The sequence below is a fragment of the Botrytis byssoidea genome, assembly GCF_014898295.1.
Source record: "Botrytis byssoidea strain MUCL 94 chromosome Unknown BBYS_009, whole genome shotgun sequence".
In the NCBI taxonomy this organism is placed as follows: domain Eukaryota; kingdom Fungi; phylum Ascomycota; class Leotiomycetes; order Helotiales; family Sclerotiniaceae; genus Botrytis; species Botrytis byssoidea.
In genome coordinates, this window is record NW_024065850.1 from 1,133,566 (window position 1) to 1,154,575 (window position 21,010).

General features: G+C 40.1%; 4 protein-coding genes across 4 annotated transcripts; 2 read left to right on the forward strand and 2 right to left on the reverse strand.

Moving 5' to 3' along the window:
• Window positions 1-883: 883 nt before the first annotated feature.
• On the reverse strand, window positions 884-4,857 carry EAE97_005490 (uncharacterized protein; the record flags this gene model as incomplete). Its single annotated transcript, XM_038876002.1, has 9 exons — window positions 884-1,938; window positions 1,989-2,144; window positions 2,201-2,248; window positions 2,314-2,373; window positions 2,429-2,608; window positions 2,681-4,151; window positions 4,206-4,239; window positions 4,312-4,522; window positions 4,584-4,857. The coding sequence occupies 9 exons, from the start codon at window positions 4,855-4,857 to the stop codon at window positions 884-886; spliced, it is 3,489 nt and encodes a 1,162-aa protein (XP_038733339.1).
• A 634-nt stretch (window positions 4,858-5,491) lies between these two features.
• Window positions 5,492-8,402, forward strand: EAE97_005491 (uncharacterized protein). Its single transcript, XM_038876003.1, has 7 exons — window positions 5,492-6,112; window positions 6,168-6,363; window positions 6,440-6,619; window positions 6,687-6,788; window positions 6,845-7,775; window positions 7,825-7,993; window positions 8,118-8,402. The coding sequence occupies exons 1-5, from the start codon at window positions 5,555-5,557 to the stop codon at window positions 7,741-7,743; spliced, it is 1,935 nt and encodes a 644-aa protein (XP_038733340.1). The 5' UTR covers window positions 5,492-5,554; the 3' UTR covers window positions 7,744-7,775; window positions 7,825-7,993; window positions 8,118-8,402.
• Window positions 8,403-9,026: 624 nt separating this feature from the next.
• On the forward strand, window positions 9,027-12,557 carry EAE97_005492 (uncharacterized protein; the record flags this gene model as incomplete). The annotated part of the gene is made up of 1 exon (XM_038876004.1): window positions 9,027-12,557. The coding sequence occupies one exon, from the start codon at window positions 9,027-9,029 to the stop codon at window positions 12,555-12,557; it is 3,531 nt and encodes a 1,176-aa protein (XP_038733341.1).
• Window positions 12,558-17,294: 4,737 nt separating this feature from the next.
• On the reverse strand, window positions 17,295-19,414 carry EAE97_005493 (uncharacterized protein). Its single transcript, XM_038876005.1, has 3 exons — window positions 19,071-19,414; window positions 18,262-19,011; window positions 17,295-18,205 (listed from the first exon to the last, which is right to left on the reverse strand). The coding sequence occupies exons 1-3, from the start codon at window positions 19,165-19,167 to the stop codon at window positions 17,580-17,582; spliced, it is 1,473 nt and encodes a 490-aa protein (XP_038733342.1). The 5' UTR covers window positions 19,168-19,414; the 3' UTR covers window positions 17,295-17,579.
• Between the last annotated feature and the right edge of the window lie 1,596 nt (window positions 19,415-21,010).

The following is a 21,010-nucleotide window of genomic DNA, read 5'->3' on the forward strand; positions in this document are numbered from 1 at the left end:
CGGCGCATGATTTTTTTTGCAAATGGGCGTCAAAATAGTCTGGAGATAGATCTCTTCGGGGCAGTAATCATATGGGACAATGGGGTAGCATGATTTTTATGAAATTAGTTGGTATGCCGTTCGCTTACAATAAATGAAATATATTTGAAGCATTAATATTTTTATGTTATTCTTTTTCCCTCCCCCTTTTCGGCAAATTATGACTGCCGAAGTATGTAAAATGTTGCAGGAAAGTCTTATTAGATTGATTGTAAATATCCTGTTCTTTGACTTTCTCTGGATTTATGGGTTGTGAGGTTGTGGGTGTTGGAATGGCTGGTTTTAGGGGTAGGTAGGTAGGTACTAAGGGATGTTTGTTCGGGTAGTGATGGTGCGTGTGTGTGTGAGTGAGTGAGAAGGGAAGGAAAAAGAAGTAATGAGGGTGGGTTATTGATAAGTTTTTGGCGATATTATGGGTTTTGATGGTATGTAGGAGGTAGTTGGTAGGTGCTCCATGAACTATCATCAACTCGCTGTTAGTTTGGTGTAAAGTGAAGAGGTGAAATGGTGTTATAACTTCTAATGCTACATTCGATAACGATATATATACAAGCTAGCTAATGCTTTCGAATGTCTTTTGAATAGCATATCATCATTTGGTTATTGAGGGTTATCATGTGTTGTGAACCTTTTATATATTGTTCTACTTCAGAGGTCTTTTTGTTTTGAAATTCTCGAGAGAGAAAAAGAGAATCAAACTGTATTTCCGTAGATTTATAAACTAGGCTAGCCGTAGTGTGTAGTGGCAATTTCATATCATCTAATCGTCTTAACCTTGACTGGTTGCTTTTTGAAAGTCCTCCAGCGTTAGTTCTCTATTCATCTATCCCCTACTAGGCGGACTCTACTGGTTGTCATATCTATCCTCGGGAAGGAACCCTCTTCTCTCCGTCCCAAACGCGTTTGGGCCCGAAGGATAGCTTGCATAGTTGAAACTATCATTTCTCTCCATTCTGTCCGACGTAGGCCAGGCTTGCGAGCCTTGATGAGGTTGACTGGGATGTTGAGCTGTCCTCATCTCGCGCTCACTCGAGGTGTTATAGTTCCGGCCTAAGTCTCCCCTGTTGTTGGGGGTTTCTCGGGAACTATAAGCGTTTTGCAGGAAGTCGTTGCCATGGTTTAGCTCCATTGGCTGAGGTTGTCGCCTATCCCCACTGTTCGGATAATTCGGGTTCAAACCTGGATCTTGGTAATGGTTACCCTGATATGACTGTTCATGGTTGCTAACCGGTGCGCCTGACGGCATTGTTCTAGCAAACTGTTGACGGCGATCGTCCCGAAAATTTTGATCGGATGGATGGCGAGGATCTGATGTTACCGATGGTATCGGCGGAACACCTCCTCTTCGTAACTCAAGACCACTCCAACTTGGACTCTTGAGCTCTCCAAATTCATCGTCTCGATACCTCCCATCAAGAGCTCTCTTACTCATACTCACCCCATGATTTACTTCTTTCATGTAATTAACAAACCCAAGGTACGCTTCGGAAACTGTTTCGAAATGCCTCCCTTTTAAAATCACTTGTTTGTTGATGTTGTCAGTGAGACTTGTGGAATCATCATCTCCTTGAGCATCGTATTCGGCAAGAGCGAGTGCCGTTTGGAAAGCATTCCGGATTTGACGTCCGTTCCATCTCCCTTCCCTATATTCATCAAAATAACTCCTTGCAAAAGCACCAATATCCGCTTCATCGATCTTTAAATTTCTGTTTCTCTTCACAAATCTATCTTTCACCCGTTGCATATTCATTTTAAATATTTCTAGGGTGGAATTCCAATTAAGTTGTGGATAATACAGACTGACGTGAATTCTGGACGTGAAGGCCTCATCGAAAGCGCCAACCCGATTTGTGGTAAGAAAAAGTATGCCTGCGTAGTAATCCAAAACACGCAGAAAAACTAGTCATTTTTTAGCGTTTAAAGGGTATTTGCTTCACCTTACAACATACCTGCTACAAGAGCATTGCGCAGAAAGTCATGCCTGGTCCTCTCTGCTAAGAAGATATCAGCTTCGTCAATCAGCAGAATACAGCCCCATCTGTTTGCAAGTGAGAAATTAGTTTCAAGTGCTGCTTCGACTTCAGCGGCTACTGATCCAAGATCTCCTATAGAGTTGTTAGAGTTATTTTCTTGAGCTATTATTTTGATTGTCGATACGAACCGCAAGTGATTTGGAATAGAGGTTTCCGAAAAGAATCTGCTACGCATTCTTAGGGTTAGGGTTATTAGTATGACCTCTCTATTCGACTACAGGTAAAGCAAAGATTAATGTACCTGCTGTGGAAGTTTTGCCCACCCCAGGTGCTCCGTGCAAGAGCATGATCAATCCTTTACCTTAACAGCATTGCGTTAGATACAACACACTTCATACATGACTCAGAGCTCATACCTTTCCCACGCACTATATCCATTTCATCTTTATCTTCCAACTTCGACTCCTTCTCTCTGAAATGCTGTCTGATTAGACACTTCACCATATCCTTATGGCCCTTGGGTAATACCAATTGGTCAAAGCCATTCTCATCATCAACTCGCCTCGCCTCGGTAATATCTCTAAGATTCAACTTTGCTGCACATTAATCAGTCTGTTTCTATGCTGATAATTTTTTTGGCAGAACAGAGATAGAGACAGAAAGCATACCCCATTTTCGACTACGCAAAATAAAGCCAAACACACGGTATGACATGATTAATAACTCGTCTTGACTCGGCAAATTGCTGCCTTGAACTTCTTGTAGGCTTCGTGGGACAATTGTCAAAGATGAATGCCCCCAACTGGCAGCGAAATGCTGGCTTTCAATGGATTCTCCTTTGCGGTTACGCTCAGCATAGGAATCATCGTGGCATTTCTCATTACCACAACAAGCTGGGTAACATATACCATCATCTTCTTTGGTTTCTGATTTCGGACAAGAGTCTGCCATGTTTTCAATGAAGGGTGTCCAGTATTCGTGCTGGAGCAGGGCTTCTTCGGAATCAATCATTACTTGGCTATCAACTTCGTCTCGTGTGTCAAGAGTAAGTCCAGAACAGTGCATATGTTTCATAACAACTGTCTCAAGAAAGAGCTGGCCTCTAGCGACCAGCCCTTCACGATTCATCTCCCTCGCGAAACGGAGTGGATACACTGGCAGTGAGGTGACATCATGCTCTCCTTCATACTGTTGGATCGTGAAACGCTTCGAAACTGGACCGACGCGTTTGCCGTCGCAATCTATGCAAACACAATCGATTGTGACAGGGCCATAATTGATAGTTCGTTTGAAGTCGCTATGCCATTGTGATCTCTTGAGTTTATGCTTCTTGGTATGAACGCTGATAACTTGGTAAGCTTGTGGAAGTTTCCCCTCCATAACTTCATTTCCTGGCTTGAATAGATGCCAAATATCACTAAAAGCAACCTTTTGACAAGAGCTACGTGCTAGATACCTTTGTTTATCTTTGATATAATGATCAATGAACCCAATCAAGCAACTCAGTTCGTTAAATGCAGCTTCAGAATTAAGATCTAGGCTGTCTGCTTCGGGGGAATGATTTGATGTTGATTCAGCCTCCGTCTTTTTTGCAGATTCGTTTGAGCATCCTTTAATAATCGTAGATGGTGGCTGACCATCAGACTCTACAGCAGTAGAGAGATCTTTGGATTCTGGATCGCCAAAAATTGCCGTTTTCTTGCCGAATTTTGCGTTTAGTGCTGTGTATCGAGTCCGGATTTCTTCCTCGTAGAATATCAAGGCCTTGAAGGGTCTGAATAGCAAGACTGGATTAGTTCTTCCATCTGAGAAATCTCTTCCATGTATCTTGCTTAAGATCCTGATGACATTTTTCGAGTTGATCCGAATGCGCTCGGGTAGGGCTGCCTGGCCTGCCACTGGGGGTTTTGCACTTGGCTGGGAAGTCGTTCTTTGGTCGATGTAACCAATTTTTCGCGGAGAAACACCTCTATTTGCATATCTTCTGTCCCAGATTTTATAATAATCATCGCCTTCGAAAGTAATATCAGGTTCGCCAACCAAAACGTCAATAGCGTAGATTTCGTTAAGTTGTGAGGAACTCGATTTGAAGTTCTCCCATTCAACTAGATTGAGTTTTGGAACAATATAGACAGTTCTCTGTAAATTCTCTCCGTAATCATCACGCAAAAAATCAAGACTTCTGCGACGCACCCGATAACTTTCACGCTCTCTCTCGAACGGAGGTCTGTAATATTTTGTCTTCTTTTGTTCTCAAGAATTGTGGGAATAACCCGATCGACTCCGAGGAGATGAATACGGGTTTGTATAGTTTTTCACTTCAACCCCATTTTCACTCATTTTGCTTTCCTCATCTGCACTATCCGACCCTTCATCATGATCAGGGTTTGACCGAACAATCGCTCTTGAGGTTGCAATGAATTTTGTCTCTAAATTTAAGATTCTGCGCTTCAAATCACGGATCTCATCATCTGCTGTCTTTGGATAACCATTCTGATAGCCATTGCTTCCTACAAGGTGTTCGTGTTATTATTGTTGGCTTTTTGAAATATTTAAGGATAATCTACTCACTCGGATTTCCATTTTCCTCTATCCCCGCAGCTTCTTCTGTCTGGTTCTCCGTCACTTTAGTGGCAGTATTTTGCTCAACACCAGCAGAGGTTGTGGCCTCGTTGTCCTGAGCACTTTCAGAGGCTTTCTGGAGATTTTGAGCTGCTTCGGATTTCTCACCTCGATCCCTATCTTCTCCAGACTTTGAGGTCTTTTCATCATCGGTACTTCCATCTGATCCAGAGGACTTCTTGTTATCCTGTGGCTCATCCGCTTCACCACGAGTACTAGACATTTTTGCTTTGAATCTCAATAATTGGGAAAACAATTGATCGAGGTACAACGGTAGTTGTGCAGAGCGAGGATTGAGTAACAGAACCGTTCACTCAATATTCGAGAATGGGTTGGTTAATCAGAGTGTTTGGAACTTCTCAACTCAATGTATTTTATAAGTAGCCTTCAATGATTGAGAGTAAGACTCCCGGACCAAATACTAAACTTACGTGATATTTAGCCTGTTGAAACAAGCAGTATCTACATGTCCATGTCTGCAACCTTTACAAGAATTCAACTTTATTCCGGCGCAAAGTGATTATTTCAATTGGTTTAAAGCTAGGAATTGAAGTATCATATGGTAGTATTGCACGAGGCAATTATTGGATTGGTATGCACAATGTTTCATGGCATAAGAATACTGAAATGTATAATGCAGAGCACCCAAACCAGAAGTATGGCATATTTACCCGGTGGAGATACCCTTGCCTGGCGAAAACTTGGTACCATTTGTCGCCTTGCGTAACAATTCCAGCAATCTGGTTGTTTTAATTGGTGCTGACTGCTTATTGTAAGCTGATTCCCCAACACACATCTCACATGCAAACACTATTCTGTAGCTAGCTGAAATTGCTTATGCCCTGCTCGATTTCAATTAATTATTGCAATTTCTTCAGCAGGATATCTTATCCATGAAGATGATTAATAGTTAACACGCGATGGCTAACAACAAAAACAGAGTTCCTTCATTGCGACTGCAGCCTCTTTCAGTCGATTTCATTGATGATCGATTATCTCAGTACCATCCAGCTTTTAAGAATCCCTCTTCTCATTTCGATCCAGTAAGCGGCAAATTCTATGTCGATAAAGTCTATATCCAATCCATGTCAACACCCGGTAATCTTGGCCTTCCAGTGCTCATGGCAAGCAATCAATCAAAAAACGTTGGGAAAATAGACCCTCAGCGTAGTATGTTGCAGCAAGACTTGTTTCCAGAAATGATGAAGAGTTTCAAAAATGAATACGACAAAGAACCCAAGGGGAGATGCTACATAAAATACACCAACCGAAGCCAAATGGATTGGGATGGAGTACTGCGAATACTCATTGTAGCTCAAGATGCCAGAGGTGATGCTCAACCCGGAGCCGCAGGAAAAGTAAAGAAATTCGCGGGGAAACTAAATGCGCACTCTACCAAAGTCAAGAAACTTGTCCCTTTAATCCGAAGCAATACTTATACATCGCCCGTGATCATTGTATTGAACGTGATATTTGATGTGAGTTCCACTCCCATCACTTTATTTGGAAAGACATTCATAGTGGTCCTTTTAGGCTATGAAAGCGTCCAACACTGTTCGAGAAGAGCTCTTGAAATCATTGGATAGCTTCCGAGACTCTTTTGAGGGTATTGAGACTTATTTTTCGATATACTATGGATTCCCGGAAGTATCGAGGGCAGCTATATCCTTAGGAGTTGCTATCTTGAAAGCAATTGAAGAGGTGGTTGGTTACTATCTCCAACACACAGGTAGAGTGACTAAATTCTCTGTCCTCGTCTCCTCTCAATCATTGTGAATCAGTGACTAATGTGACAAATTATACAGCATTTAAAGCATCGGAGGCACTTTGGAATGGCGAAGATTACAAAAAGTCAATCACACTGAGTCTCAAAGATATTACCACGCATGGAGAGCATCTTCATCGTGAAGCCGAAAAGGCCAATTTCAAGGAAAATCACGAGACACACACTGGCGTGATTGATGCAAACATTGGTATCCAACAAGGTACGGCCCCTCTAACAAAACTTTATAGATCAAACTTAACTTTCCGTTCTGACATGAAACATTCAAGTTCACGATGAAGTCTCCGAACTACCTACAATACTGAAGGAAATGTTCCTAGACTTCGAATATAATCTCCAACGAAGGTATGCCCAGGAAGAAGCTTTGAGATGTAAGCGACCTTGTTGTGGTATTAGTATCTACTTGAAGAAAGCTGACCTATTCTAGACGAAAACATGTATCTCCGAGTAGAGAACAATTTCTTTCGTGCCATCACACCACCTCCTCAACAAGGGCTGCCATTGCCCCAAGAGCCCCATATTTCCCAGGGTGACTTGCAAAGGCTGATCGATATACCACCGATGAGTGGCGTGTCAGAAAGCTATATTGAACAAACCAACCAAGATCTAGCGCACGCCATCAGATCTAAGCAGCGGTTTGAACTAGCAGGCCAGGAGCTGCCCGAACTTATCACACAATCTTCACAGTTTAGACAATGGCTGGTCAACCCAGTGTCTAGAGAGCTTCTTATCCATGGGAATGGATCGTCCGAGCCAACATCTCCTCTCACTTTTTTCTGCTCCCTGTTAATCAAGAATCTGATCAATATGGACCACTTCCGTACCGTCTTTTTCTTCTGCGGATCTCATACACGATCATACGACCCCTACTCCGGAGGCATTTCAATGATCAAGAGCTTTCTCGCGCAATTACTTTCACAGAGCCAGTTCGATTTGAAATTCCTAAGTCTTGATGACATCGAGCAGATTAGGGCAAACAATCTTGATGCGCTTCGATGGCTTTTCAAGACTCTAGTGCAACATTTGGGCAGAGAAGTAACCTTTTTCTGTATCATTGAAGGCATCGATTTTTACTGTGATCCTCGTGGCCCACATTTCAAAGATATGGAATTGGTGGTGGATTCTTGTTTAGAGCTTCGAGAGGCGACCGATATGCGAGCGACCTTCAAGCTGCTCATATCTTGCTCTTCAAGTACGGAGCTAAGTAAATTTATAAAGGGTGATTGTTTTTTGAATTTGACTCCAGAAGAAAGAACAGGTATCGAATTCAGCTCATCACGATTTGAAAGAGAATTTGGCAATGAATTTTCAGAAAGATTTTATTGAGGTTCTGAGGTTACAAACGCTATACGCCACTAGTATTAAGATCCGACCTTCTCATTACCAACAGTATTCCTAACTTCTAAGGCTCTAGATCATCTCGTGTTTTGTCTCATCGAAACCTTCACGTCCTAGTCGGCTTTTATTAACGCCGACTGGTGCCCAGTTAGTGAAAGCGAGTGTCGTAAGCGACTATTCCGTAACATGTTAAAGTCCATGAGGAGTTCGGAGCTGAGCTAATAATTTTTATGTCCTTGTAAGTAGCTCGATGAGAGTGACAAATCTATTAGTATACCTAGTAACTTCTAATAATATGCTTTCGAAGGCGATACAGTCCTAGGTAAGCAAAGGGACACTCGCTTTTACTAACTGGTAACTAGGCGACCGACGCGACCGAGTTATCGGAGGTATATAAGTCATGTGACTTACCGAAGACGTGAGAAGTGATCATTTAGTTAGATGACTCGATTACAGTCATATTTAGTCTTCTTTTGATTATGATGTGATGGCGATTTAAGTATGGGAATATGAATGGCCGAGGGCACAGGAATGGGAGATGGCGATGTTCTAGGATGTTGAAGCACGTGAACAATGTCATTAGTGCGCTGAGACTACCTAGATGAAGCTTCGAACATACCTAAGTAGCGGCCGAAACATCTCGAACCTGCTTTATTGTATAGTAAACTCTTATGTGATTGAAAATTGCTTAACTACCTAGGCATCTGTCTTTGTAATAGATACCTACATGCTAGGTACCTATCCTCGAGCTATCTAGGTGAATAACTTGAAAACCTTATTAGCTAGTAAAAATGATGTATCGTTGCTTACTAATTGCTTTGTACCTCCAGACTCGCGGAAATTTTCTATCACATCTATCGCTGTTCCTCCTCTCTCTCCCACATCCCTACTCCGTACATATCCATACATCTGCTCTACCTACTCTCCTTCGTACTTTTACCTGTATAATAAATTCATCACTCATTCACACATAAGAAATTCTACAAAGATTCACGAAACTCAAAAAAACTCAGTGAATATACGAAGATCAAACAGAATGATCACATTCCGATGATTTTAGTTTCATCGACTTTTTCTTTTTCCTACTTACTTTTGCACAATCCTCCCTAGTGATAAATATTGCCCCTCCTGTGAATTTATCGGCTCGATTAATACAACTACCTACCATTACAACCACATCATAATCATACACACACACAGTACATACGACACACAACTTAATGCATGCGACCGTGACAAATACTCGAGGTTGTCTACCATAAAGGAGAATTATGGCCTCAATGAATAACAACTTCTCTGGTAATTTCCCAATCCTCGCAAACGGAGAGTCCCTACATACACACCAAGGCAAACTATCTGGAAGTTCAGAACTACACCCAAATTACCCTACCGATTTTGATAAACCTGTTACTTACAATTTCTCTGTCGCACAAGGCCAAAACCCTCCAAGATCAAGACCGAATCAAAATGAGAACAATCCCGGTATACCACTTTCGAACGGTCATGCCACAAATGCCCAAAATTGGAGTCCCGCGCAGCTGCTAAATCCTCGAAGCATTAATCAAAATTCACGACCCTCGCCCAGTTTATCACCTCATCCCCGACCAAGAATTTCACAAGCAGCATCTGCTTCTCAGCCTCTATTTCAGTTCGACACCCCCGGCGGATCGTATACGCCGTCACCTCCCTCGAACCCGAATTATAACGTGAACTCGAACTCGAATGGCCAGGATCGCTTTGCATCACACGCGAACCCAAATTGGCAGATGCCGGGCATGGGAAGTTTTGTGGATCGAATGCATAATATCACAGATCGCGACATGGTACCTCAAAAACGTCGAAGAGTAGAAGACTTGACCGGGGAGGGAAGCAGAGCACAATTTAATGGAAGTTCTAGTGGAGGTGCATACGGACAATATGTGAAAAATAGGAGGGTTGAAGGCTCGAAGGATGGTTGCACCAAACAAGTACTCGACTTATCTCTGGTGGACGATGACGATGTTGTAGTTGTCGGAAATGAGCAGGATAGGGAAGTTTGCTACGGACGTATTGAAGGATCTCAACTCAACGCTCATCGAGTACCAACCCCAAAACCTGGCGCCCAATCACTCATACCCGAGAACTGGCCGCAGATAAAGATTGTATTGAGGAGGAAGGAAGGAGATAAGACGAATAATATCCACGCTCTCGATTGTACTCGCGAAATTATTGGCTGCGTCGATGTGAATACTGCAATTGGACTCGCACCTATTCTTGACTCCCCAAAAATGGGTGTCAGAACAGCTGCCCGTATTCTTACAAGAAGAAAGGCGCCCGATGATCAGCCAGTGGGTTCCCCATGCTCTGTTCGTTATAATTTGGATTTGAATCTTTACGGACCAAAAAAGCACGCTCTTCAAATTGGCCGACATCTTTCTCACAAGCAATTGTGGTTAAGAACCCCACTTTCCGTAGAAGCTGGAATTCCATTACACAATCCTCATGCTATAGAGAAGCCTTCAAGGGCCTTGCAGCCCACGTCTAGTACATACTCATCTTACGCATCTCGTTCCCAGGCCCCCGTTCGGACAACAGAAGAAATCCGAAATGACGTATTGGGAGTTTTCGACTCATTGCCGAGATCTGAGAATTTACCAGAGATGGAGCCAAGTTCTTTGATTACTACGGAGCTGCTCAAACATCAGAAACAGGGTCTCTACTTCATGATAAATAGGGAAAAGGAGCGAAATTATGAGATAAATGACAAATGCGATTTGTGGAAACTTAGACATGGGAACAATGGGCAGAGGATATATTATAATGTCATCACCGGTGATGAGGAACGCAAAAGTCCACCACAGGTGCTTGGTGGAATTCTTGCCGATATGATGGGACTTGGCAAAACTCTCAGCATTCTCTCCTTGGTAGCTACAACACTGGACGATTCAAGAGATTGGGCGAAGCAAAGACCATCACAATCCGAGCAGAGAGAGCAGCCAGTTCTGAAATCAGGCAAGGCTGCCGCTCAGCCCAAGTTCGAACCCGCAACTCTCGCTTTGAACTGCAAAACTACCCTTTTAGTTGCTCCGCTCAGTGTCATTTCCAATTGGGAAGATCAGATCAAGGCACATATCAAACCCGATGCTTTGAAGTATTACATCTATCATGGCGCTAATCGTATCAAGGATGTTACGAAATTGTCAGAGTATGATATGGTCATTACTACATATGGTTCTGTCGCTAGCGAATGCAATAACAGGAACAAAAAGAAAGACGGTAAATATCCTCTCGAGGAGATGAACTGGTTTCGAATTGTACTCGACGAAGCTCATATGATACGGGAACAATCAACTTTGCAATTCAAGGCTATTTGTAGGCTTTCAGCACAGCGTCGATGGGCATGCACAGGTACACCAGTTCAGAATCGACTTGAGGACTTGGGTGCTTTGATGAATTTCCTTCGCGTCAAACCATTCAACGGAAGTGGGTTTGCCCAACATATACTCTCCCCTTTCAAGATTTGCGATCCTGAAATAATTCCCAAACTTCGATTATTAGTCGACAGCATTACTCTTCGTCGACTCAAAGACAAAATTGACCTTCCCAAGCGTCATGATCAGATTGCTAGGCTAGATTTCAGTGATGAAGAGCGTATGGTCTATGATATCTTTGAAAAGAATGCAACAGATAGGCTTAAAGTTATCACTTCTCAGGGAGAAAGTGCATTGGGAGGCAAAACCTTTCATCACATTTTGCAATCAATATTGCGTCTTCGTCAAGTCTGCGCTCATGGCAAGGATTTGTTAAGTCCCGAGGACTTGAAAATCATGAATGGTCTGAGCAAGGACTCCGCTATCGATCTTGATAGTGAAGAATACGAAGATCAAGATGGAATGACACCCAAACAGGCTTATGAAATGTATAAGTTGATGAGGGATACAGGTACAGATAGTTGCTTGACATGCAATCGGAAGATTGGCTCTCAGGATGTTGTCGATTCTGATGGCGAATCTAAGGAGGAAGTTATTGGTTACATGACACCATGTTTCCACATCATTTGTGGCTTGTGCATTGGTGCTTACAAAACTCAATTGGAAGAGATGGCTTTTGGTGGCTCTTTAGTCGGATGTCCTACTTGTCACCAACAAATCTCTCCGTCTATGTTCTTTTCTCTCAAACAAGAGGAAGTAGACAAGGAAGAAGAATCCCGATTGAAAACCAAGGAATCGGCAAAAGCAGGCAAGGATTTATCAAACTATGGTGGACCTCATACTAAGACAATAGCTTTAATCCATGATCTTCTGGCATCCAGAAGGGAATCACAAGCAAATCCAAATGAGCCACCAATCAAAAGTGTTGTATTCTCTGGTTGGACAACTCACCTTGACCTTATCCAACTCGCTTTGCAGGAGAATGACATTCCTTACACACGTCTCGATGGTAAAATGACTCGTATCGCTCGCTCAATGGCCATGGAGAAATTTCGCGATGATCCATCAATCGTTGTTATTCTAGTTTCCATCGCTGCCGGTGGCCTCGGTCTTAACCTCACCACGGCTAACAAGGTCTATGTCATGGAACCTCAATTTAACCCTGCAGCTGAAGCTCAAGCTATTGATCGTGTACATCGATTGGGTCAAAAAAGAGAGGTACAGACAGTCCGATTTATTATGAATAAGAGTTTCGAGGAAAAAATGTTGCAAATTCAAGATAAAAAACAAAAGCTGGCGAGCTTAAGTATGGATTCCCAGAAGGGAAGGTTGGATAAAAAGGAAGCGTCGATTAGGAGATTGGAAGAATTGAAAGATTTGTTCAGGAAGTAGGCGTAATGACAATGAAATTTTTCTGGGATTTGGACCTTGAAATTTCGGTGTTATTGGCGGGTTGGAGGGGACCGATGGGATTGTCAAAATTAGATACAAGGGGTCAATGATACATTGGATCCTTAGGGATGGAGTTTGGGATGATGTTACATGCGTGCATTCATTTTTTCTGATTCAAGATCAGACACTAGATTCCCACCTCTTATGCTTTTCTTTATAATTTTGTTAATATCTTCATGTTCTTTCTGGGTGGGCGTTTGTGTACAGGGTGATCTTCAGAGGAATAAAATGCACGCTTACGATATGACATCAATTATGGGGGTTGGAGGTTAGCTTCGTTACTACTACACTTTTTAGAAATATATTTAAAGAGGATTTTACACAATGTGTGAAAAGGGAGGGGTTCGGCGAAGGCTGTATTGTATTGTACTGTATGTAGCGCGTGTCTTCGGAGAATGAGGGAGATGTATTTGATGGGATGGGTGGATTGAGGGTTGAGTCTTGAGATGTGGTATAGATAGATACATAGATAGATTATTGTTACTTTTTGTGAGATCATTGGGCATCGTCTGGTGTGGTGTGGTGTGATGTAAAGTGATAGTGTATGTATCCTGTGAGAAGAGAGGAAAAGAAGAGGAGGGGTTTGCGAGGCTTGTATGCGTCTGTAGTTTATATACTTGTCATCGGGGTATATACCTAGATAGATGGCTTGCACAAATGGACTAAAAGCTCAAGATACCTAACCAACATACTTTATCGCATCTCAGCCAACCCTTTCAGAAATGATAATGGGTGATTGTTAATCCTCAATGTTTGAATAGCTTTGAGAGATTTACGAATCGTGAATGTTCGTTGGACTGTGCGATTTTCGATGTGCGATGTGCGATGTGCGATGTGCGATGTGCGATGTGCGATGTGCGATGTGCGATGTGCGATGTGCGATGTGCGTTCGAGGATTGAGAGATAGGTTGACAGATCAATAAACGATAGAGAATTTTATTACGGGATGGTTATGGTGATGGTGATGTGAGTTGTAATGTTGGAAATGAGAGTTGTGATGGAAATGGATATTGGAGATTTTGCTTCTCCTAAATATATTTTTCAAGACGAGAGCTGAAATGAACTTGTATAGATTTACAATGAGATTCTGGGATATTATGATGGAGATGATGTGGAGGTTTTTGTTTGTTACACAAGGAGATTGGGGGGTTGAAAGGAGGGATAGTGGGTTGAGGTTGGGGATTTTGTATGTATATGGGTATATGTTTGTGTGTGTGTGTAATGTGAGGGGATAGAATGGAAGCAACTTTGTAGCGAAGATTCTTGAGTGATTGTTTAGAAATACTTCATATATTGCACAATGAAGGTTGTATAGCTGAAATAGGAATTTATCGTTTTTCGTCATAACTAGTATTATCAGTCAAGACGACGACTTGGTCTGAATTTTTGAGTGGATTAGGTACAATACAGTGTGTATATGATATGCATACTGTATTCCCATATATCATATTATGGATGAGAGAGAAGTATGCGTGACTTTCTGAATATGGATATGAAAGATATCTATCTACATGTCGAGAGAGGAGGGGGGAAGCACCTTGAGTAGGAGAACTATTCTCAGAGTCGAAGTCTTGAAATCCTACTTGAGATTTTACATACAGATATATATATATACATACATACATACATCATATAATAAACATATATTATTTAATATAACTTGAGAGAATGGATTATATTTCAATTATCCAGTTATTATTCGAAGTAAATCCTCGGATCGCACCCTCAAACCCCGCCTATCAACTAACCGACCAAAATAGCGAAACGAGAGATTTCCCACTGGGAATTTTCAAAATCATATTCTGTAAGAGGGGATTTTATTTGTTTTTATTTATATTTCTATTTCTGTGGGAATGAGTAATATGTGATATGTGATGTAGTTAATGAATAAATAAATAAATAAATCCTAATCATCTCACTCAAGGTCTAGAGGTTGAGAAATGTAAAAGTACCTAGGTAGTAGGTAGTAGGTAGTTGATTAAATAATAAACAGAGATTCTGATAGGATGGATATGCATATATAATTTCATTATATCAATCGAAGACCCCCCCTCTCCCTCCTCAACCCTCAACCAAACACCACAAAAACCAATCCCCATCCTCATTAACTCCTCTCCAACCCCCGTTTCCTCAAATTCCCACACAAAATCTCTCGCTCTCTCTATATCCACCCCTCCACCCCTCCAAGCCGCCAATTAGTCAGTTACCTCCAAGCCCCCCTAGTACCTAGTATCTACAGTGGTTATATGGATAAGTTGTGTAAAACGCTAATTAACCTATATTTAGCTGGGATATCGAAATACATAGATTCAATTGATTCATTCTATCTGTTTTGATATTACTTTTAAAAACCTATTTTGAATTAATTTTAAAAAGTATTTTTAGGAATTATTATAAGAAATATTGTTTTTAATATTTTTTTATAATAAATATACTAAAAAAGAATAATATTCGAATTAATCAAAATAAAAAAAGCTAATCTATTATTATTTAATTTATTATCAATATTCTCAAATATTAGATTTATACTATTATCTATTATATTATTATTATTTTATATACCTAAATATCAAGAAATAATTAAAAATCAACAAATTGAAATATATATTTTATATTATATTAATATAAAATTTAAAAAGATTTAATCTTTTTTTTAAAGAAGAAGTAAATCTGATATATAAACAGATTTATTATATTATTAAAATACAAATAACTCCTCAGAAATATTCTGATTAATCCTTTATTTTGATTATTAATTAAATTAATTAATTTATTCAATTTATAAGCAAATCAAAAACAAATAGGTATATATTATATTAAAAAGTTATTCTTGTATTATTTTGAAAAGAAATAAAGAAGTTTGTTATTCAATTTATTTTATATAAAACAAAATATAAATATTATATTGCTTTTTGAAAATCTTTTATATCAAAAAATAATTAATAAATCTGATTACAATTTGTATTAAATTATATTTATTGAATTAAAGAATAATAAAATACTATTTTATAATCAAATAAAATATAAATAATTATAAAATTATATAAAAAAATATATATTATATATCAAAAGAATAAAGTTTTTGATTTTATATATATATTAAAAAGAGAGTATAGAAAAACTAAATAGATATTTTAGAATTGTTTTTTAGACAAATCAGATAAAGAATCAAATATATTTTGGAAAAAGAATTGAGATTTTATTAATACTGAATTTTATCAAATATATACAATACCTATTATATATAATTAAATAAAATTAAATCTGGATTATATATTTATACAAAATAATATATTAAATCATTCTATAAAAACTATTATTCAAGTTTTTTTTGAAAAAAAAAATTAAAAAAATAAATTGATTTTTCTTTTCTTTTAATCTCAATTCTATTAAAAATATATGGAATTAAATAAAAAAATAGATATAAAATTATTATCCTATTAATAAAATAAATTACAATATATTTAAAAAAATTATAAAAAAGGTTTGAGAAATAATATTAGAAAACTATTTAATAGAATTACTTAGAATTATAAAAAAACATTACAAAATAGTAATTATAGCAAATAAAATATATACAAAATTTTAATATAATTTAATATATTTAGATATTTCTTTATAATACTTTGATATATTAGAATTCGTTATATTAATTTTCAAAAAGCATAATATTTTGATTGGTTAAAGTTTTTGTATATGAGAAAAAGTATGGCTGCTTTTTGGTGTGTTTTATAATACTTACTCTTACAACCATCGTACACATCCCCACAAAGCCCACACCCACCCCCCCCCATCGAGAATTTTCACTTCCCAATATATACACAAGCATCTCCTGTCACCATATCAAAAATTACACAGGTGAGATGGCCGAGTTGGTCTAAGGCGCCAGGTTAAGGTCAAGCTTAACAAAAGATTGTCACCAATCTCCTGGTCTAGTAATAGGCGTGGGTTCGAATCCCACTCTCATCACGTTTTTGAGTTTTTTTTTAACTTTCTGTATTTTTTTTATTTTTATATATATATATATATGCGTTTTCTTCTTTTGATAGAGAATTTTTTGGCGCTTTGGGAAATATGAGGGAATAGCTACGAAGCGACCAAGTATTTCTTCTCCACTTGTTTCGTTCGTTCGTTCGTTCGTTCGTCCGTTCGTTGGTTCTTTGTGCTGGTGTGCTGGTGTGATGGGATGGGACTAGATGGTTGGATGAATGGCTCGGATGGATAATGCTAACTACCTAGGTGACTAACTAGATAGGTAATTAGGTGCCGCTTTTTGCAGTGCGGGCGAGACAAATACTATATATTCATATGTTCATATATTTATATACTCACAATTATTAGACTGGCAATTCGATATCTATATCTCGCAAAATTCTTTTGATGTCCGATTTTTGATTATGAATGCGAATGCAGGGAAAATTAGGGTGTCGTAAGATTTACCATTGATTCAGCGAGGGGCTGGAGATGGGACATGGACATGGTACGGGAAGCGAGGGGGGCCTGTGGTGCACGCATACTTGTAAGTGAGAACTTAACACTACACTTGACTCTCAGACGAGAAACTCAACTTTTAATATCAATTTGGAAAGCTGGAAAGCTTCCTCTCTTCTGCTCAAACAGCGCATCTCTCTGAGACGTAATGTTAGCTAGGATTGATATCATGTATACATACATACATACATACACTACTTCCTCATTATTATATCTAAACTATGTATATCTAAAATCACAACGCCGAAAATACAATAGGTGGTATCATAAAGGAAGTATCCTGACCTTTTTTCCCCTCTGCGAACAAAAGAAAAAAAAAAACTTCGAAAACCATGCGAACCATCCAGACCGAAGAGACCGTACCAACCATGCAAGCCACCCACCAACCTGACCTCCAAATTCCCATCTACTTTCCTCCCAACCAACCTGTTAATGTTTATATAAATACAAATCAAGAAATCTCTCCATCTCTTAGATTGCAACTCCCACACTATCCCTTCCATATCCATAAGCCATACTCCATCTAGCCTCCTCACCCTTCTCACTCCCACCAAATGTTCTCGCTCCATCTCTACTTGGTGGCGCTACCTGCAACCTCTTGCTATCCGCGCTAATTCTCACTTCATAACCCATTCCCCGTGCGTATCTAGCTCCATATACTAGACTTGGACTATCACTCCAACTCGTCGCTTCATAATCTTCATTGCCGTCAATCTCACTTTCGATACTACTCACACTACTAACACTGTGTGGATTATGGATTTCCTTGACTTCGATACACTGATAAAAGCCATCTCTAGAGGTTACGGGTCTGGGAGTGTTGGTAACGGAATCCAGAGACATGTGACGGGAGTGTTGTTGTTCGGAACCGGATGGGAATAACCAGGAGGAGACCCGCGATAGAGACTTTCTTCGATTCGTAATTTGAGGTGTTTGGAGGACTAATGGAAGAGGGGGAGGTAATGGACGTTCTCTAAGGAGCTTGGGTGCGTGAAGAGAAGAGTCTAGGGATTTCATGCGGCGAGGACGAGAAGGTGCGGTTTGAGGGCGATGATCGACATGGTGGAGTGGAAGCTCGGTGATGGGTGGCATGGGTTCTTGGAGCTTGTTAGTATTGTCGCATTAGAATATAATGATATAATCAGAGGCCTACCTGTGAACTCCGAGTATATACTCTCACGCCTTTCATGTCGACTCTCGGCTCGGCTTGCACGACTTACTGGTCGACTGGCTAGATAAATACTTCGTCTCTCGATAGCGTCATCAAGTTGCTTTAGCTTTTTATCCAATTCCACATTCTCTAGCAATGCAGACTTGACTCTCTCGTATGCAAGTGGTTCCGTATTTGCTCTCAATCGTGTAGGACGTTCGTGAGGTAAATCATTTGACAAAGCATTCAACAACTCCTCAGTGTTCATTGATCTCCTTTCCATAACTGTCGATAGAACTGGTTTTCTAGGTACCCTAAATTCCAATGCCGACTCACTTCTCATGTGAACCAAAGGACGATTTTTCGTGTCTTCGTTGAAGTGAGGTCCAAATTCAGGCAAGGGCGATAATCGATTTCCTGGTAAGTATATACTCAATTCCAACGGTCGCAATTTCGGTTCTTTCCTAAGTACGACTCGTTCGGGCTCTCTCACATAACTCGTTTCCGTATGATGTTGGAAGTTATATGGCGCACTAATCACCATTCGACTTGACGCACGAGATGATAAATTTCTTTTCAAAGTAAAGCTGCTCCCACGACTTGACGTCCTCGATCGAGTTCTCGCCCAATCCTTTCCTCTAGTCTCTGGTCTTTCAAAAGCGGATGCTGTTGGTGGCCTTTCTGGAGGTTGTGATAATGGGGGAGATATTAATTGAGGTTGCCCATTTATTATTCGCATTGATTTCTCTGGTTCTGGATGTTTCGTTAGAACTCATACTTTCTGACTTTAGCATTGTAATTTGTTGGCTTACCACAGCTCTCCACACCTTCCCCCGCCGCACAACAATTGATAGAAGAAGTTAACCATGCCATTTGCGCATCAGTGAGAAACCTGCTCAAAGATTGCATGACCACGACTTCATACCGAACACGATTTGAACTAAATGTAAAAAAGAACAAAGGACAAAAGACAAGAGACGATAGAAAACGAGAGTGAGAATATTTCCAAAGGGAAAAAATAACAGGAAACAACCAAGTGTAGAGCTAAGAGAGCATCATTGCGAAAGTATAGATGAGATATGAAGAATGTGATAACTCTCTATCTTAATGATTGGTCGTCTAGGCATAAATGGGAACGTCGTACCAGACAATCAAAGATCGAGACGCCGGAAAAAGCCTAATCGAAATTGAAAGCAAAAGGCACCCCAAATTTGAGTTTCTTCGCAGCGGGTAAATATTGCATTGTAAGGCTTGAGATGGTTGTAGATGACCCATGATTATCCCACATTACCCATGATTAGCCATGATTACCCCATGGCGTGCAGATGCATGCTCACACTTGCTTGCAGTTACGCACAATTGTTTCTGTTGGTGCATGGTGATAGGTTGTGATGAGATGGGGTGGGCGGGGTTGGAAGGGGAGATAGACCGCTAGATGGACCATTGGGCGGCAAATTTACCCAGTTAATTGAGAGGATTTGCCCGGACAGGAATGGTCTCTTGACATTTGCTCACATTTTGGGATACTTTGATGGACTTTGATGGACTTTGATGGACTTTGATGCACTTTGGGTGTACTTGAAAGGAATGAAAGGATTAAAATTTAGATGGCTGTGAAAACAATTCAAGTAATACTTCTTTCTGTACCTTGCAGGACGGACCAAAGTTTGTACTAATGCAAGAAATCATTTGAAGCTATTAAAAGAGATCCACCATCTACGAAAATATATGTACCTAGCACCTACCTAGGTATGTTTCTAGGTTTAACATGCAAGATCTGGTGGTTCAATGAACGTTTCTGTCTGTGATGAAGAAATCCGTGCGTTTTGACATCTAGGACGATCCGGGAGAGTAACCAACTGGGTACGTAGATGTGATGAGATTTCCACACGATGTGATATGTATTTTTAGTTCCTTATCACTTTGAAAGCTAAAGCTAGTTGTTGGGATCTACTAGGTAAGTGACGCAAAGTTTGATAGTAGCTCATTGTTGAATGATCATGTTGATGGTCATCAGGTAGTGGTATATACTAACAGTGTTTACAACGATACATTACCAACGCTTGATATCATCATTGTCATCAAAGAGGAAATATAAGATTTGAAGGAATGAGAAGGATCTTGGTATGTGAGTAGTAGTATGCCGTAAACTACTAGGTAGCGTTTCTGAGTAATACACGGGAGCGATTGTGTACCATACATCGAGTATCGTGTATCGAGTATCATGTACCGTGTACCATGGATTTATATAATTGTATATTGATCCCATTTGTTCGACTCAGAATGAGACAGAATGTTGCCATGAGATCTTTCGCGATTTTTCCTATCTTTGTAGAGGTACGGTAGCGACGCGGGGGATTTGTATCTGACACACGTGGTGGTGGTTAATCTCTGATTGTTGGCCAAGGAACTCTTGGAAAAGCATGAATGAGGTCAGTAAAAATCTATCAGCCGGTGGTGGGTGTGTGTGTGTGTGTGTGTGTGTGTGTGTGTGTGTGTGCGTGTAGAGAGGAGAGGAGACGAGGACAATTCATTTCTGATGAAGGAGGGGAGGTAAGCTACGAAACGGATTATGTATCGTTGAGATGATTTCAAAATTCACGACTTTCTCCCTCTCATTCTCCAACCAACAATCTGTTTCTAAGGATACCGTACCGTAATGTTCCATTGAGAGGAGCAGCCGGATGTGAATATCGGCTCCGCCGAGCTTAGAAGTATATAACATCGTAAGCACTTCGATTATAAATCTCAC

Coding starts and splice junctions, on each gene's coding strand:
- EAE97_005491 (XM_038876003.1), top strand. CDS start 5,555: ATGGCTAACAACAAAAACAGAGTTCCTTCATTGCGACTGCAGCCTCTT. Junction 6,113..6,167: donor TATTGAACGTGATATTTGAT/GTGAGTTCCACT, acceptor TGGTCCTTTTAG/GCTATGAAAGCGTCCAACAC. Junction 6,789..6,844: donor CCAGGAAGAAGCTTTGAGAT/GTAAGCGACCTT, acceptor GACCTATTCTAG/ACGAAAACATGTATCTCCGA.
- EAE97_005493 (XM_038876005.1), bottom strand. CDS start 19,167: ATGCAATCTTTGAGCAGGTTTCTCACTGATGCGCAAATGGCATGGTTA. Junction 19,012..19,070: donor GGAAGGTGTGGAGAGCTGTG/GTAAGCCAACAA, acceptor CGAAACATCCAG/AACCAGAGAAATCAATGCGA. Junction 18,206..18,261: donor TATATACTCGGAGTTCACAG/GTAGGCCTCTGA, acceptor ACAAGCTCCAAG/AACCCATGCCACCCATCACC.